An 18,214-nucleotide genomic window follows, 5' to 3' on the forward strand; every position below is an offset into this window, starting at 1 on the left:
ATGGTCTATAAGACATTACGAAGGGAAGAAACGCTGTAAGAACGTACGGAAAACATTTGAAATGAAATTAGTTTTTACAGGACAGTCGTCTTTTGTTATTTTAATTAAACGGAGTAATGCATAGGAGACTTAACTGGAAGACCGAATAAAGTTTTCTCTTGAAATCGATAATACCGTTATTTGTATTGTGTAAATGTATATCGTAATATATACCTATTTTTAATATATCTAATGAAGATCACAACAGAAATTTAATCTAAGACGAAGTTGTTGATTTAAGTTTATATTGAACGTTTTAAGCTACCTATTGGTTTTATGCTATTTCGCGTTTAAATAAATCTTTTTTAGGACAATTATTTTGTACGTTGATACGTGTCATGAGCGTCATACAAGTGGCGTATAAGATTTATTTTAGATTTCGTAGGCTATAACATGATATGATGACATAATAATATTAATCATAGGTAATTGAATTTTATCAAACACGGACATTATTGTAGCTTCGGCCGGTAGGTAGATAGTATTTCATTCAGAACACAATACATCACCCGCCTATAATATTATGGTATTTACCGACTAAAAGCTAATAAAATATATGTATATATATTAGTATATTATAATAATCATTGTAAAATATGATATTATTGTATTATTATACAGGGTGATTCTTTTAAGTGGGTACACTAATTATCTCGAAAAGTATTTACTTTTTTCAAAATATTTTTTTTACATGGTTTCAAGTTGTTAAAAAACCAATGTTTTTATTAAAAAATTATATTTTTTATCCTTATCATTTATTAAGTTTTTTACTTTTTTGAATGATAACATAGAGTTTTAATTTCATATTCCAAAGCAGAATATTTTTCTAAGTATTTTGATTCATAAAAATCGAATTTAGGGCTATTAGTTTTTGAGTTATAAGTATTTAAAGTTTAGATTGGCAGAGTGGAGTGGTACGGGGTTACCCTGCAAAATGTTTATCCACTACTCCGCTTGTCAAAACTTTAAATACATATAACTCATAAACTACTCGTCCTAAATTCGATTTTTATGAATCAAAATACTTAGAAAAATATTCTGCTTTGGAATATGAAATTAAAACTCTATGTTGTCATTCAAAAAAGTAAAACGCTTAAAAAAGGTAAGGATAAAAAATATAATTTTTTAATAAACCATGTAAAAAAATATTTTGAAAAAATTAAATACTTTTCGAGATAATTAGTGTACCCACTTAAAAGAATCACCTTTTGTATTGTCCTCTATCAACGATGAGCATAGGTATAATAGCCGATTTTGAAATTTTAACTTTCAGCGATTTAAATAATGGTTCATTAATAATTGTTTTACATAAAACTATAATTTAATATGATACACACGCATTTTTGAACACGAAAATACCGTAAAAATGTTTCAAATTAGGTTTCATTATTTAAAAATTAAATTTGATACACATGATAATATTATTATAGTGAACACAAATAATGTATATAACAATGTGTACCTTCAACATTATGGTATCGTTGGATGGGTTAAGCTGTAAGTGTGATTATTGGAATACAATTTCAAAGACTAAAAAATAAATATAAAAATAAAAATAATAATATATATATTTGATCGGACTACATCTACAAACAGTACGATACAATGACACCTGTTGAAAATACTCACTACCCGTGTCTAAATTCTTGTTTTTTAAATTTATTTATTTGTTTTTTTCTTTGTTCAGTGTTATTGACGTTTATCAACTGCTGGGACGTTAAGTGGGCAACACGCGTGCAAGACCTTTTCACGTACGCCAAGTTGTTAGCTCTCATGGTCATTATTACCACTGGAGTTTACCAGTTATACGCAGGTAAACGCTTTAATTTCTTTCATAAATCATATTCAATATTATGTTATTTCCTCGTGATAACGTGTGTATTTAAAACGCAGTAGTATTGGCCACAATAATAATATGATATTACGAGTTTCATCGTAAACAATTTACAGCAAAGAGAAAATCATCGTCATTGGACTATATTATATTATGGAGATGACGAATGGTTAGTCATAAGTCACAACTGTAGACCAGGGGTGGGCACGACGAGGCTCACGAGTGAGTCTCGTGTAGTCGTGTGGCTTTTGAAACGAAGCTTAGAGTAAAATTAATTTATATAATATAAAAAGCACATCTCAAAAGTAAAATCCCATTTCTTACTGTTATTGTATGATAATATAATATGTTGATAGTTTAAGTAATTATTTAAATTTTCAAGTTTAGTTTTCGATTTTTTTTCCAATATATATATCAAAGCACAATAGCAACTACAACGCTCAACAAATTTTGCTTAATTTACGTTTACAATTGAGCTTTATAAGTTTGTCGAAATGCTGCGCTTTCAGTATAATAGGTCACGCAAAATATTTCTGAAACAATTTCAAGTGAAAATTTAAGCTTTCAAAATGTCGATACGTGCACACTATACAGTATACGCTATACATATATTATATAAATTAAATTATTTATTTATAATAATTAAATTACATATATTTTATAATTCCATCAAGAAAATCATTTCATAGCATAACATAAACGATCATATTATATAATCTATATATATAAATATATATGAACATAGCAATTAACATTAATACATTCATCACATGTTGTACATTATATATATATGTATATACTATATGTTTAAGTGTACAAACTAATCGCAAACCGCGTTCTGTATGTTATAAAAATAATAGCCGTTTCACGTAACATATTTAAATGTCACCACGATGTATAAAAACTTTTTTTTTTTATCATCTAATATTAAAAATATTTTATTTTACATGGCACCCTAAATTTATTAGCGATAACAAATTAAAACATTTTTTTAAACAATAAAGTAAAGTGTTCACTAAGAAAAATGTATTTTCTTTTTAAACACACCGAGCTGTAATTAATTACACATACGCATATATATTATATATATATATATATATATATATATATATAAAGACAGGAATTCGTTCTTATAAGTCGAATCAACCGATCAATATCAATTGTATATTATATAGTATTTATATGAAAAAATTTCAATTATTTTTAATTACAGGGCTGGAAATACTTATGCGTACATTGTCTTAAAACAGTAATAATAACGATAATAATAATAAACACAAAGAGCGTATAATGGCAAAACATGTTTTTTTTTTAAAATACCTATCGCATAATCTGATGGTTGTAAGTAAATCACGGTTTATACGAAAACACGTTTAAACAGTTATACAAGCGACCTATATATACGCGCTATTATGTATAAATATCGTGCTAATCTATGTCGAATGTGGAAGGATGTAAAAGCATTTTCCTCGACAAGTTCTCGTTGGATTCGTGCAGACGGCCGGGTAAACGAAGATGATCCGAATTCTGATTTTTTTTTAATTTCCCAAAAATCGAAGTATCCGTTTTACTGAAGTACCTCGATTTGTCGATTCCACCGTGGTTGGTATTGCTGTTGCCACCGAACGATTTGAAATCGTTGTTATCCTGTTTTGATTTGTCGAAGTCGATAACGACCGGCTGGAAATATTCCAAGACCGATTGTTCGTTGGACGAACGTCCGCCCTTCGACCGGATGTCGAACAGATCGTCGACCGACTGCGATGGCCCGTTTTTCGCGTTGTATCGGAACGATTTCAAACGACTCCGGTCGTCGTTGTCGAGGCCGAAATCTTTAGAAAAGTGCGAAATTGGTCGACCCGCGACCCCGGAACTAGGTCGACTTTTCACGCTGAAGCTCTCTGGAAATCGAGATGAAAACCGATCATCTGTTACAGATTCCGGCTGTTTGTCTTCAAACAAGTCACTCGAAAAATAATCGTGACTGATTGGATGGTAGTCGTCCAGAGCCGACTTCAAGCCGAATTGCTCAAAATCCAGCGGTGGTTCTGCGTATCCCGTCTGGAAGGTCGACAACAACGGTGACGGCGATGGCGATGCGGACGACTCGGATTTGCGTCCGGTATAACGAAACCGAGAATGACGTTCTTCCGGATGTCGGACGTTTGACGAAAAACTGGAAACGGAAAACGGAGTCTGCACGCTGAACGAAACTCCTCGATCCGAGTTCTCCACTTTGCTTCTGACGGTGTGATAAACTCTGCCATGTGTGTCCGGTCTGTCCCGGGTCGGTCTGTTTCCGAAATCGTCTGCAAATCTGGAGTTACCGACATCACTTCCTCCTTCGCCTCCGCCTCCGCTTCCCACGTCCTGTTTGATGAGCGAGTACTGCAGTCCTTGCTTGTTGGCAGCCGATTTCGACTCGTCGCGTGCATTATTGATGTCGCGACCAAAGTCCACTTTGAATTTGTCGCTATCGTCCCTGAACGCGTGAGCGTCGTTCTTTTTCGTCTGTACGTGATGATCCGCTTCGGCGGGTGGCAGCCGAATGACCGGATGGTCGTTGTTCATGTTGCGCACCCGTTGCACATAACCCACGCCGTTCACCGCGAGTCCGGGACCGTTCGCAGAACCTGAAGCGCCGTGCGCACGGCTAGGGTCTTCCGCAAGACCGTGACCATTGATCATCGATTGATCGGTGATGTCGTGTGACTTGATTATTTGCACGTCGGTGGCATGTCCGACTCGCGGTGGTGCGAAGTACGCGTTCCGCGAGGACTGCGCCGCGTTCGAATCCGTTGGCTTCCGGATCGCAGTACGGTTGTCGGTAGGGTCGACGTGGGCGACCGCTACGGTACCATTGATTGCAGTCCAAGGTCGGCGAGGACCGTCGTCGCCATCTACGTCACGTTTATGCCGGTGGCCGTTTATCGTACACTGGCACGACCTGTGTTTCGCATCGTTCTGAGACAGGCTGCTGCTGTCCTTATTCGTCCCGTCGCCTTGCAGTTCCGTTTCGGAAAACGACGCTATTTGAATGGACGGTTCGATGGTGATGTGCGACACGTATTCGGAAGTAGGCGGCGACGACGGCGACGGCGAATCGTTGATTCGGCCCGAGTGATCGTCGTGCGAATAATGGTAAACGTCGTTGTCGTTGTGGTCGTAATGGTCGCCGTCGCCGTCGTCATTGATTTCGTGCAGTTCTCCTCCCATCGTATGCTTCGAGTATTCGGACTTGTAGTCTGGAGACTTGTAATCGATATGCTTGTAATCGATGTGCTTGTAGTCGACGTACTTGAAACTATCCGGCGAGTAGCCGACGTGATCGTAATTATTGTCGTTATTGTTATTACTATTGTAATCGGCGGGCTTGTGATCAGCGTGACTGTTGTAATCGTTTGTCTTGGTATCATGATCGACGACGGAACTATAACCGACAGCGGGCTTGCTATATTCCGAAGTCGGTTTGAAATTGACATGGGACTTCGTATTCTTGTATTTATAGTTATTATTATTCACATAACGGTATGGCTTCGACGGTTTCGACTTGTAATAGAACTTTGGCCGTGTCTTAGAGTCCGGCCAATAGAAATCAGAATAAGTTTTCGTCTTTACGGGCGGTGGGAGCGGGTGCAATGCCCACGGCATTGATTTGTCCACCTCGAGCTTGATCGTTTTGGACGTTGGCAAAGGAGGTGGAAGCGGGTGTAACGTCCACGGAAGATCGTTTTTCAACAATGTCAACGACGAGTCTTCTGTGGCTATTGAAATTTTTTTCGGATATTTTAGTCTTAATTTTGGTTCAGCTACTTGACGAGCACGCAATTTTGATAACTTTAATGTTTGGACTGGAACGTACCTGTAGAAAAAAAAACCAAACGCGTCAATCAACCATATCAAAATAAAAATGTCACGAAAAAGACTTTTGAAAAAATAAATAAAATTGATATAGTTTCATAAACGATTGTTCTACAATTTATATTGGACAAAGGTAATTTCTCTTGTGCTGCAATTTTGAATAATAATAATAAACAATAGTCTTGTACGTGACATCAGTCATCAAGTAATATAAATTTAAATAGAAATTCACGCGAATCGCTGAATATTGTTGTATAATTTTCTAGACACATTAAATTAATGATAATGATTCCACTTTTCGATTGAATATATTAATAAAGGTTTAATAAAAAAAACACCTATATATTTATATTATTAACAATGTAATGGACTAATGCACATTTTGCCTATATCAATAATATCTGTAAACAACCTATTACATTAATTTAACATAAATCTTATATAGAACCATGACCTAGTTATAGGAATAATAAATATTATTTTTCAAGTAACATAAATTGCTATATTATAATCTGTTTTGAAAGCACTCTTTAAATTTATATATATATATAAAAAAAAAACGAATAGTATTGGGATTTTAATATTTGATTATATGTGATCTAATAAAATTATAAAGTTTAAAATGATTTAGTCGTAGGTTATGAATTATTTTATACTCATATTAAATACCTCAAGTAGATTACAATTAGCTCATTGTGGTACCTAATACCTATACTTAATGGTGGCTCTACCATTTCAAAGCAAAATTATTTAATTGCCCAATGAAATTGATTAATTATTTATACAACAATATATTATTATATTTTTCTCCTTTATAAAAAAAAAAAAAAATAATAATAAATAATAAATAAATATACTAAGTATAATAAAAAATTATCTATGACGAATGAAAAATACTAAATAAACGAGTCCATCGCTCATTTTCACTTCTACTACCTATTTTATATTGTTAATAATAATACTTTGTTAGTATAATAAGGACCGCTTTTATAAGAGAATGTTTTTTGACTACGTGGGTGTAACTTTGTTCGTTGATAATCCCATCATATTATTATTATTTTCTTAAATAAATATGAAGATCGTTCATCATTAAATCCCTAGTTAATTTTTTTTTACTCAGCAATAATGATTCCATTTTTATATTATCACTTATAATAATTATATTTTAACTGAATTCGTTAAAATATAAATTGTAATACCTTCGTATTAAATAAAAGAAAATTATAGAAAACAATGATATAATAATTAATAAAAAATATAATTATATTGTAATGGTTTTATTTCACTATTCTATATTCAATACTTTTTTACGATGTATTAGATGTATTGGAAAAATAAGACAATTTCAAAAATTAAATAAATGATACGCAGGTAATAGATATTTGGCATCGATAAATGCATCGATAATTTCATAAAAAAAAAATGTCGCAACACAATACATAATTCATACGATTTCCAATGGGTGTGTATAAAAACATTTCTTATTATGTATAGTAGGTACGTTATGTAAGGGAAATTAGTTATTTAGAAATATAGAATATCGGTGTTAAATATTATTATAATATCGATCATCGATATTTTAACAAATATTACCAGTTTAGCATTTGTAATTTTAGATTCTAAGCAGAGCGAAGAATGTATTGATTTTACTATGATGTGTGTGTTCTTTTTTTGTGTGTCTGTAATCACGTTTTGGGGCAGTAAAAGTGCTTCGATTTTCGACTTCAGTACTTCGTTCGATCAGAAAGTGAATCTAGATGATATATGAAGGTAAAAGTAAAAAATTCTCAATATTTTACTTAATAATCGGGATAAACAAACTAAAAATTAAGAGAAAAACGGGAAATTTTACGTACAATCAGTTTTCGATCTAAATAGATTTTGGTTTTTTATGTAACTTTAAAACAAACGATCATAGATACATGAAATTTTCATCGAATGTTTATATAAGTATATTCTATTCACCATGCAATTTTCAAAAAAATTTGATTTAACTTGAATTATTTATAGGTGTATGCAAATTTCGATTATTATTAGTGTTTTCTTAAATTAATATAGATAAAAATGTATTTGTTGGGTAGAAAAGGTTGAAAATTTAATTCAAGGTTTTAAACATATTGCTACAATAGCAGTTGAAAAATAAAATAAATTCAGTCACAATTTTTTTTTAACAAGCATTCAAAGTTTGAATTTTGACCAAATACGTAAAAATCACAAAAATTCGCAAATTATGTTTATCTAGAAATTCATAAAAAAATTTTGATAATCTATTTATAATCTATTTATCAATCATTAACGCTTTGGATATAGTACATAAAATAATTTATCATAAAATCTCATAGGGTATTTTCGTGAAATCAAATTAGCACCAGTAGATTAAAAATTAGAAACTAAAGTAGGTACCAAGTTTTGTGGAGCGTAAAGTTCTAAGATTAAATTGGTTGATGTTTGGAAATTTCTGTAAAACTTTTAAAACGATCTGTATAATACGTGTTATGTTAAATGTATAGTGTATAGTGTGTATACGATATACACAAAAAAGTTTGTCTTTTTTCGATGGACTTTTCCTCCTTTAATTTTTCTTCTTAATTTCAATAATTGAGTAATTGCAGTTAATGTTTTTCAACGAATTAATAATAAACTAAAATAAATATAATAACAACAAACATAATATCATACTTCATAATTAGCTATACTGTTATATAATTACATATTAAAATAACAGCTGTTCTATGTGATATTATTATTCTATTTCCTATGGTTTAATCTCGCGGAACGTAAAATCGAAAATTATTATAAACGCTATAACGTATATTTTGACATGTGTAAAAATTGCAGTATATAGGAATAAAAGTGAAACTATATAAAAATAAAAGTATTAATTCATGCATAATATATTAGGATGGATAAAATACCTTTATGTGCGCATTTACTTGTAGATAAACATTAAATATACTCGAAAACAGTTAAAATGTCAATAACGCATCTTAATAAAACTATAATTATTCGATAGTTATTACTTATTAGTAATCTACCTAATATTAATAAAGTAAAATTTAATTTAAAAATATATGTTGTTATTATATCTACGTAATTTATTATTTTATTAGAGAAGAACTAAAGTATATGAAAATTAACATTTTTAAATTCAGCGACAATATTAACGACTAAACACTAAACCTATTTAAAATAAAGTCATGCTTTTAGTTTACTAGTGTTTAATAATTATACAATGCCCAATAATCGAGTAAAAAAGTATATTTAAGTATCACACGAAATAAACTTTTATAAATCTTCTTATAGTTAAAGAATGAGATTAAAAATCGTATAAACATTTTAGATTATGTTTATAGTATGATGAAAAAACAACCATATCTGATATTTCAATTACAATGACAATAATAATATTAATAGTATCGGCTTACTTGTAAACTTTGCTGGGTGTCGACAAATGAGTGATTCGGGCGATTACGGTGGATGGTAAGGGCATTGGATCCACGTGAAAGTGCATGGCGTTCATGAGTCCTTCCATGAGATCCGATACCGTCCTCTTGTGCCGGACATGCCGGACGTCCGCGGTGGCCTGGTGACCTAAAGTCAACGACAACAAAAACAAGAGACCAGCCGCTGCCGCGGACCAGCGACTAAAACTACACATGGTCGGCGCAGCGGTGTTGGCCATTATTCATTTGGAAGCGACAAATGAGATGTCTTAAACAAAAAAACCGGAAAACCGAATATTATGTGCAGATATAGAAAAACACTCTTTCGAGACAATATAAAACTGCAGTCAACGCAACGACGACAACAGCGACAAAAATAAATAATTATTGATCGACGTCCCTGTTCTGACGAACGGCACTCGGAGACTGCGACATGTCGGTGGCGGTGGCGGTGCGACTGTATACACAGGTAACGATCCAAATCAAACCTAACCCGCCATGATCAGCCGAAGATTTCCCGCGACGTTCGGAGATCGACCTCCACCGGTGACGGGCGTAGAGGGGACACTTTTCTTGCCAAGAGTGAAAATCTCCCGTCAGACGCACGAGTACGTGTGCGAGAGCACAGACGGAAGATAAAGAAAAAATTTCGACGTACGCGTTTTCGAACGAGATGAAAACACTGATTCGTCTGCGGATAAAATAATAATTACTTCCGTCATGTGACGGAATCGATATGACACGTGTCGCGCCGATTATGACGATTAATCGCCGCGAACGCCATAATAATAATACCGTTGCGGATATTTAAATTATAAGTAGAGTGATGTATATTAAAGATTTGAGAGTGCATGGTCAAAGTGTTGGTGACTTCCTGTCACTCAATATAAGAATAAAACTTTTTGTTTCCTCTACAAACATATATCAATACAATATTTACCAAATATTACTTTACATCATCATGCTATTGAGAAAATTAATTTTTTTTTATAATTTGACGAGAGCTAGATAACCGCCAAAAATTGGTATTGAGAAAATCCAGAATTTTATTGTACCTATATCGTTACTAACGTTTATAGCTTAAATTAAAAAAAAGCCGGGTAAGTCGTGGATGTCGCTCTGCTGTCCAGTAGGTTACAAGTGGGTTACTGTAATGGATGGAATTAAATTTGAATCCAATGATATTATATCATTGTATACGAAAAACGATTCTGAGCGAAGACGGTTTATCTGTCTAGGATATATTATAGATTATTAAAAATTTTCAAATCTTAGATTTAAAAAGAAAATTTTTTAATAATTTCTAGTTTAAAATAATTTGCGAATTTTCGTGATTTTCGTGATTTTTACATATGTTGTTAAAATTCAAACTTTGAATGCTTGTAAAAAAAATTGTGCCAATATATTTCTTTTATTTTTCAATTGCTATTGTAAAAATATATTATGAGCTTTGAATTAAATTTTGAAATCTTAGATATAAAAGGAAAATTTTTTATGAATTTCTAGCATAAAATAATTTACGAATTTTCGTGATTTTTACATAATATGTTGTCAAAATTTGAACTTTAAATGCTTATAAATAAAAATTGTGACTATGTATTCCTTTTATTTTGCAACTGCTATTGTAAAAATATATTATGAGCCTTGTATTAAATTCTCAAATCTTAGAATTAAAAAGAAAAATTTGTTATGAATTTTTAGCATAAAATAATTTGAACTTTGCCGTAATTTTTACTATTTAGTCAAAATTTGAACTTTAAATGCTTATAAAAAAAAATCGTGCCTATGTATTTTTAATATCTTTTAACTACTATTGTTACAATGTGTTAAAAGCATTGTATTAAATTGTCAAGCTTTTCTACCCAACAAATAATTTTTTATCGATATTTATAGAAAAAAAAACTAAAAAATTTGAAAAATTAAAATGTCAGTAAACAGCTAAAAACAAATCTAAATATTTTGAAAATTTTATCAAATATATAAAATGCCTATGTAAACATTCAGTGAAAATTTCATGTATCTGCGGTCATTTGTTTTAGAGTTACACCAAAATAAGGAAATCGCTAAAAGTGAAAATCCAATGTTGTAAAAATTTAAATTTCAAATGCTCATAAAAATTTAATTTGAATTTCCGGTGGAATTTTTATGTGTGATAAAGATTGAAAAACTTGTAAGGAATCTTGTATTAAATTTTGAAATCTTAGATTTAAAAAGAAAATTTTTTATGAAAAATAATTTGTGAATTTTCGTATTTTGTCAAAATTCAAACTTTGAATGCTTATAAAAAAATTGTGACTACAAATTTCTTTTATTTTTCAACTGCTATTGTAACAATATGTTAAGAGCATTGTATTAAAATTTCAAGCTTTTCATTTTTATCGATATTAACTAACGAACAATGATCGAAAATTTCAAATGCCTATGAATAGTTCAACTTAAGTCGAAATGTTTTGAAAATTGCATGGTGGATAGAATATTTTTATATCAATATTCGGTGAAAATTTCATGTATCTATGGTCATTCGTTTTAAAGTTACATCAAAAACCAAAATCGATTTTGTCGAAAAATGAGTGTGCGTAAAATTTCCCGTTTTTCCCTTAATTTTTAGTTTGTTTTTCTCAATTATTTAGAAAAGTATTAATTAAATTTTTTACTTTTGACCCCCCAAAGTACCAACTAGATTCACTTTCTGATCGAACGAGGTACTGAAGTCAATAATCGAAGCATTTTTACTGCCCCAAAACGTGATGACAGACACAAAAAAAAAAAATAAATAAAACACAAATTATAGTAAAATCAATACTTTCATCGCTCTGCTCAGAATCTAAAATAATAGAGGCTGGATATTTTTGGATGAATAATAATTGTGTCAACGAAAACCAATTAAAGTTTTATCGAACGTCTCACAATTTTGATATATTATATATAGATATCTGAATATTGTTCTTACAACATTTTGCAGCCCCGTAGAATTTTTTATTAAATTATTGTTACCGGTAGGATGAATTAGATATTGAGTGTGTCTAAACCCGTTAAAACCCCGTTATTGTGCAGTAGGTATACTAGATTATTATTTATTATTAAAAAATACTTTTTAATCTTTGGATGATTTTTCTTGCTAAACACGACTAATGTATACCAATGTATACCTAGTACCTACATATTATTATGTATTATCATACACGCGATCGGTTAGATGTATTGCGTTCGGTATACCCATGTTTGTATAATACAGTATTGTTGTTGTTTTTTTTTATCACCTCTTTACACGGATATAAACACGTACGTTTCCCCAGCCCCCCACATATCACTTTTCCAAAATTTTCTTTTGCCAACATTTAGTACGTCATTTGTTTGTATTTGTTTGACCAAATTCAGAATTTGTTTGATGTCGGTTCACCTCGGAAAATCGGTTTTCCGTGCGGGGGGCTGTGGAAACGTTTCCATAGCCCCCCCACCCCGTTAATTATCGACTTTTCCCAAATTTTCTTTTGCCAACATTTAGTACGTCATTTGTTTGTATTTGTTTGACCAAATTCAGAATTTGTTTGATGTCGGTTCACCTCGGAAAATCGGTTTTCCGTGCGGGGGGCTGTGGAAACGTTTCCATAGCCCCCCCACCCCGTTAATTATTGACTTTTCCCAAATTTTCTTTTGCCAACATTTAGTACGTCATTTGTTTGTATTTGTTTGACCAAATTCAGAATTTGTTTGATGTCGGTTCACCTCGGAAAATCGGTTTTCCGTGCGGGGGGCTGTGGAAACGTTTCCATAGCCCCCCACCCCGTTAATTATTGACTTTTCCCAAATTTTCTTTTGCCAACATTTAGTACGTCATTTGTTTGTATTTGTTTGACCAAATTCAGAATTTGTTTGATGTCGGCACGCCCCGGAAAATCAATTTTTAACAACAGTATTTATTATTATATATTATCTATCTATAAGTATATAATATATTATGTTGTTGAAACCTGATAAAAATTAATACAATTCTTATTTTTATAATATACCTACTGATTTGTGTTTATTTAATGTAATATATACATTATAATTACATTGACACCAAAAAAATTACTTAACATTATATGTATCGGGAAAATTTTTAGTTCGAAACGTTTGACATGTTATTATTTTTTGCTGTTCATACATTTTTTGAGTACGAACTATTTTAATTTTCGAACTTTTTTGTTCGAGTTCGGTTCGGTTCAGATTTTTTAAGACTTGGTTCGAATTTCGAACCTCGAACAGTTCGGCCCTCGTATTGATTTTACCATGATGTGTGTTTTTATTTTTATTTTTTTGTCTGTCATCACATTTTAGGGCAGTAAAAGTGCTTCGACTTTTGACTTCAGTACCTCGTTCGATCCAGAAAGTGAATCTAGTTGGTACTTTGAGGGGTTCTTAATATTATTATATAATTCATAGTCACAATTTTTTTTTTATAAGCTTTCAAAGTTTGAATTAACGATTTATCCTCAAACGAATTTAAATATTTGTAATTATTCAAAAGGATATTCTATCCGCCATGCAGATTTCAAAAATTTTCGAATTAAGTTGAACTATTCATAGGTATTTGCAATTTTCGATCATTATTAGTTTTTTTAAAATTAATATCGATAAAAATTTACTTGTTAGGTATAAAAGCTTAAAAATTTAATTCAAGGCTCTTAACATATTGTTACAATGACAGTTGAAAAATAAAAGAAATTCATAGTCACAATTTTTTTTTTATAAGCATTCAAAATTTGAATTTTGACAAAATACGTAAAAATCACAAAAATTCACAAATTATTTTAAGCTATAAATTCATAAAAAATGTACTTTTTAAATCTAAGATTTAAAAATTTAATACATCATTCCTTACAAGTTTTTCAATCTGTATCACAAATAAAAATTCTACCGGAAATTCAAATTAAATTTCTATGAGCATTTAAATTTTTACAACATTGGATTTTCACTGGATTTCACATATAGCGATTTTTATTTTTATTTTGGTGTAACTCTAAAAAAAATGACCGCAGATACTTGAAATTTTCACTGAATGTATATATAGGCATATTATATATTTTATAAAATTTTCAAAATATGTTGATTTGTTTTGAGCGTTTTACTGACATATTAATTTTTTTTCTATAAATATCGATAAAAATGTATTTGTTGGGTAGAAAATCTTGAAAATTTAATACAAGGCTCTTAACATATTGTTGCAATAGCAGTTGAAAAATTAAAGAAATTCATAGTCACTATTTTTTTTTATAAGCTTTCAAAGTTTGAATTAACGATTTATCCTCAAACGAATTTCAATATTTGTAATTATTCAAAAAGTATAAGTCGTAGATACTTGAAAATTTTACAAGTTATTTAGATTGGCATTTTCTTTGCATGATTTAATTTTCAAAATATTTTGACTTTGTTTGAGATATTTATTGACAACTGAAAATTTTCTTTTGAAGTGTCGATAAATTTTTTTTGGCCCTATAAAAATACTTGAAAATTTAATACAAAGTTCCTCATAAGTTATTCTTATAGTAATTAAAAAATTATAAAAATACATAGGAACAATTTTTTTCATACAAGGCTCCTAACATATATTTATAATAGCAGTTGAAAAATAAAAGAAATTCATAGTCACAATTTTTTTTTTATAAGCTTTCAAAGCTAATAAAAAAAATTGTGCTCATGTATTTTTATAATTTTTTAATTACTATAAGAATAACCTATGAGGAACTTTGTATTAAATTTTCAAGTATTTTTATAGGGCCAAAAAAAATTTATCGACAATTCAAAAGACAATTTTCAGTGGTCAAAAAATATCTCAAAAAAAGTCAAAATATTTTGAAAATTGAATCATGTAAAGAAAATGCCAATCTAAATAACTTTTTCTTTTAACTTTTAACTAAAATTTTCAAGTATCTACGACTTATACTTTTTGAATAATTACAAATATTTAAATTCGTTTGAGGATAAATCGTTAATTCAAACTTTGAAAGCTTATAAAAAAAAAATTGTGACTATGAATTATATAATAATATTAAGAACCCCTCAAAGTACCAACTAGATTCACTTTCTGGATCGAACGAGGTACTGAAGTCAAAAGTCGAAGCACTTTTACTGCCCTAAAATGTGATGACAGACAAAAAAATAAAAATAAAAACACACATCATGGTAAAATCAATACGAGGGCCGAACTGTTCGAGGTTCGAAATTCGAACCAAGTCTTAAAAAATCTGAACCGAACCGAACTCGAACAAAAAAGTTCGAAAATTAAAATAGTTCGTACTCAAAAAATGTATGAACAGCAAAAAATAATAACATGTCAAACGTTTCGAACTAAAAATTTTCCCGATACATATAATGTTAAGTAATTTTTTTGGTGTCAATGTAATTATAATGTATATATTACATTAAATAAACACAAATCAGTAGGTATATTATAAAAATAAGAATTGTATTAATTTTTATCAGGTTTCAACAACATAATATATTATATACTTATAGATAGATAATATATAATAATAAATACTGTTGTTAAAAATTGATTTTCCGGGGCGTGCCGACATCAAACAAATTCTGAATTTGGTCAAACAAATACAAACAAATGACGTACTAAATGTTGGCAAAAGAAAATTTGGGAAAAGTCAATAATTAACGGGGTGGGGGGCTATGGAAACGTTTCCACAGCCCCCCGCACGGAAAACCGATTTTCCGAGGTGAACCGACATCAAACAAATTCTGAATTTGGTCAAACAAATACAAACAAATGACGTACTAAATGTTGGCAAAAGAAAATTTGGGAAAAGTCAATAATTAACGGGGTGGGGGGGCTATGGAAACGTTTCCACAGCCCCCCGCACGGAAAACCGATTTTCCGAGGTGAACCGACATCAAACAAATTCTGAATTTGGTCAAACAAATACAAACAAATGACGTACTAAATGTTGGCAAAAGAAAATTTGGGAAAAGTCAATAATTAACGGGGTGGGGGGGCTATGGAAACGTTTCCACAGCCCCCCGCACGGAAAACCGATTTTCCGAGGTGAACCGACATCAAACAAATTCTGAATTTGGTCAAACAAATACAAACAAATGACGTACTAAATGTTGGCAAAAGAAAATTTTGGAAAAGTGATATGTGGGGGGCTGGGGAAACGTACGTGATATAAACATAATATACCTCTATAATGGGTACAGTACAGTTATCATTAGAAAAAATATCCGAGTGCATAAAAAATGATAATCGAAGAGTTCGTACACACAAATATTACCTAATAACGTTACTCGGTCATAACGTTATGTTATTATTCATACGTCTATCATTCATCGCTCGTAACTATGTTGTATACTACCTATACAGATAGGCTTCGTGTTGACACACTAAATAGCGATATTTAACTAAGAGAAAAAAAAGTGAAACTATAAATATATATCAATTACGTTTAAAACATAATATTACCTATATTATACGTATAATATTTCATAATGTCTTGAAAATATTGCGTTGTCATTCAGAAGAAAAATACATTATTATTCTTACACTGTGGATAAAAATTGTTTAGATACATATATAGATAGATATTATATATTATGTTCAATAAAATAACATTTTATGCATGGATTAAAAGTTATTAAAATAATCAATATAGTCGAAGTAGTGGACAGAAATAAGATATGGTAGGACTTTTAAATTCTAACTCAGCAAATTCCTACATTTCGCGTTTTCATAAACTCCAGTACAGTGTAAATATCGGTATTGTTTTGTGCTCTTATCTATCTCCTTTATTAGTGATTACCTTTGCATTACTTTGGATATCCGTATTTTTTAGTTTATCTTATCGAACAAGTGGCGTTTTGATCCACTGACTTTGGGTGTCAAATTTTAAAATATTAGAGATCAACAATGTTATTTTGTTTTATAAAAAAAAGATTATTCACAGATATTTTTATAAACACAATCATAGTCAATATTGTTTGATATGACACCTTGTACACATAAGGGCTACAAATTATTAAAACATTAGTTTTTAAAAATCTTAAAAGGATGAATGGTTTTAATCGAAAAAGTGGATGTGGAGGATTATTACTAAAATAAGTGGATGGATGATATCCTGTATCATTTGGATCACTAAAAATAACTGTACAAACAAGATAAAAGCTTTAAATCAGATATAAGTCAATTTTCGAAAAACTGATGTCAGAATTTTATTAGAAATACTGAGAAAATATACATAAAATATATTATCTATATGATTATTATTTATCAATTAAGTATGCATTTATTAAAATGAGACTCTATACTTGAATTATTATTGGAATGTATAAAACAGAAATAATAATATTTTATTTTATCTTTATACCAGTAACGGCAGTAACTTTATTGTAGAGTAGTACAATGTACGGACTGAGAGAGAAAGAGATTTAAAGATTTCGGTGTTGAAGAAATTGGTTTTTCAGAATGCCTATTTGTACCTATCTGCAGTAAATTATCATTGTCACAAAATCGGATGTAATCGATAACTATAATCAATTTGTATTGTAGTATCTATACTATCTACATCAATATTAATAGACTGGTGCGTTTCTTATTATAGATTTCACTGAACCTAAATACCATTGAGCTTATAGTACAATTATTTTTTTCGTAAAAAAATTTATGATTTTCGACCAAAAAAATAAAAAGTTATATTCGTACTAATTTTCTAATCCTGCATTAAAAAAAATAATACTAAGAAGGTATATTTGATATCATAATCATAACGATATTCATTGACGACAATTAATATCAATTAAATAATAAATAAAATAATACGATGTTTATCACGCTGTGTTTACTCCAAACATTTATTTTTTAATTTTCAACACAAATATAAAGCATATTTATGTAAAAAAAAAAAAAAATCAAAAAGTAAATTAAGATCTAGCTTATCAACAAACTTCATAAAACAATACGAAATAGATAGACATTTTTTCTCGAATACATTTTCACATTTTATATAAAAATATTTTACTTCTAATTAATAATTATAGACATATATCGATA

The 18,214-nt window shown here is 30.3% G+C and overlaps 2 protein-coding genes across 2 annotated transcripts in view; one reads left to right on the forward strand and one right to left on the reverse strand.

Moving 5' to 3' along the window:
- LOC107165005 (Y+L amino acid transporter 2) overlaps positions 1 to 18,214 on the forward strand; it is a 54,757-nt gene that overhangs the window by 11,404 nt on the left and 25,139 nt on the right. The window contains exon 4 of the mRNA XM_089228726.1: positions 1,727 to 1,852. Coding sequence (XP_089084852.1) covers positions 1,727 to 1,852 — 126 coding nt within the window. The remainder of the gene's footprint in view (positions 1 to 1,726; positions 1,853 to 18,214) is intronic.
- On the reverse strand, positions 2,444 to 10,408 carry LOC107164994 (uncharacterized). The gene is made up of 2 exons (XM_015513043.2): positions 9,160 to 10,408; positions 2,444 to 5,735 (listed from the first exon to the last, which is right to left on the reverse strand). The coding sequence occupies exons 1-2, from the start codon at positions 9,414 to 9,416 to the stop codon at positions 3,302 to 3,304; spliced, it is 2,691 nt and encodes an 896-aa protein (XP_015368529.2). The 5' UTR covers positions 9,417 to 10,408; the 3' UTR covers positions 2,444 to 3,301.

The sequence above is a fragment of the Diuraphis noxia genome, unplaced genomic scaffold, assembly GCF_037042655.1.
Source record: "Diuraphis noxia isolate RWA-SAM2 unplaced genomic scaffold, SU_Dnox_SAM2 contig0005, whole genome shotgun sequence".
Taxonomy (NCBI): domain Eukaryota; kingdom Metazoa; phylum Arthropoda; class Insecta; order Hemiptera; family Aphididae; genus Diuraphis; species Diuraphis noxia.

Excerpts from the sequence above, each read along its gene's own strand:
- LOC107164994 (XM_015513043.2), bottom strand. The coding sequence starts at position 9,416 with ATGGCCAACACCGCTGCGCCGACCATGTGTAGTTTTAGTCGCTGGTCC. Across the intron at positions 5,736-9,159 it reads ACACCCAGCAAAGTTTACAA|GTACGTTCCAGTCCAAACAT; the intron begins GTAAGCCGATAC and ends TTTTTTCTACAG.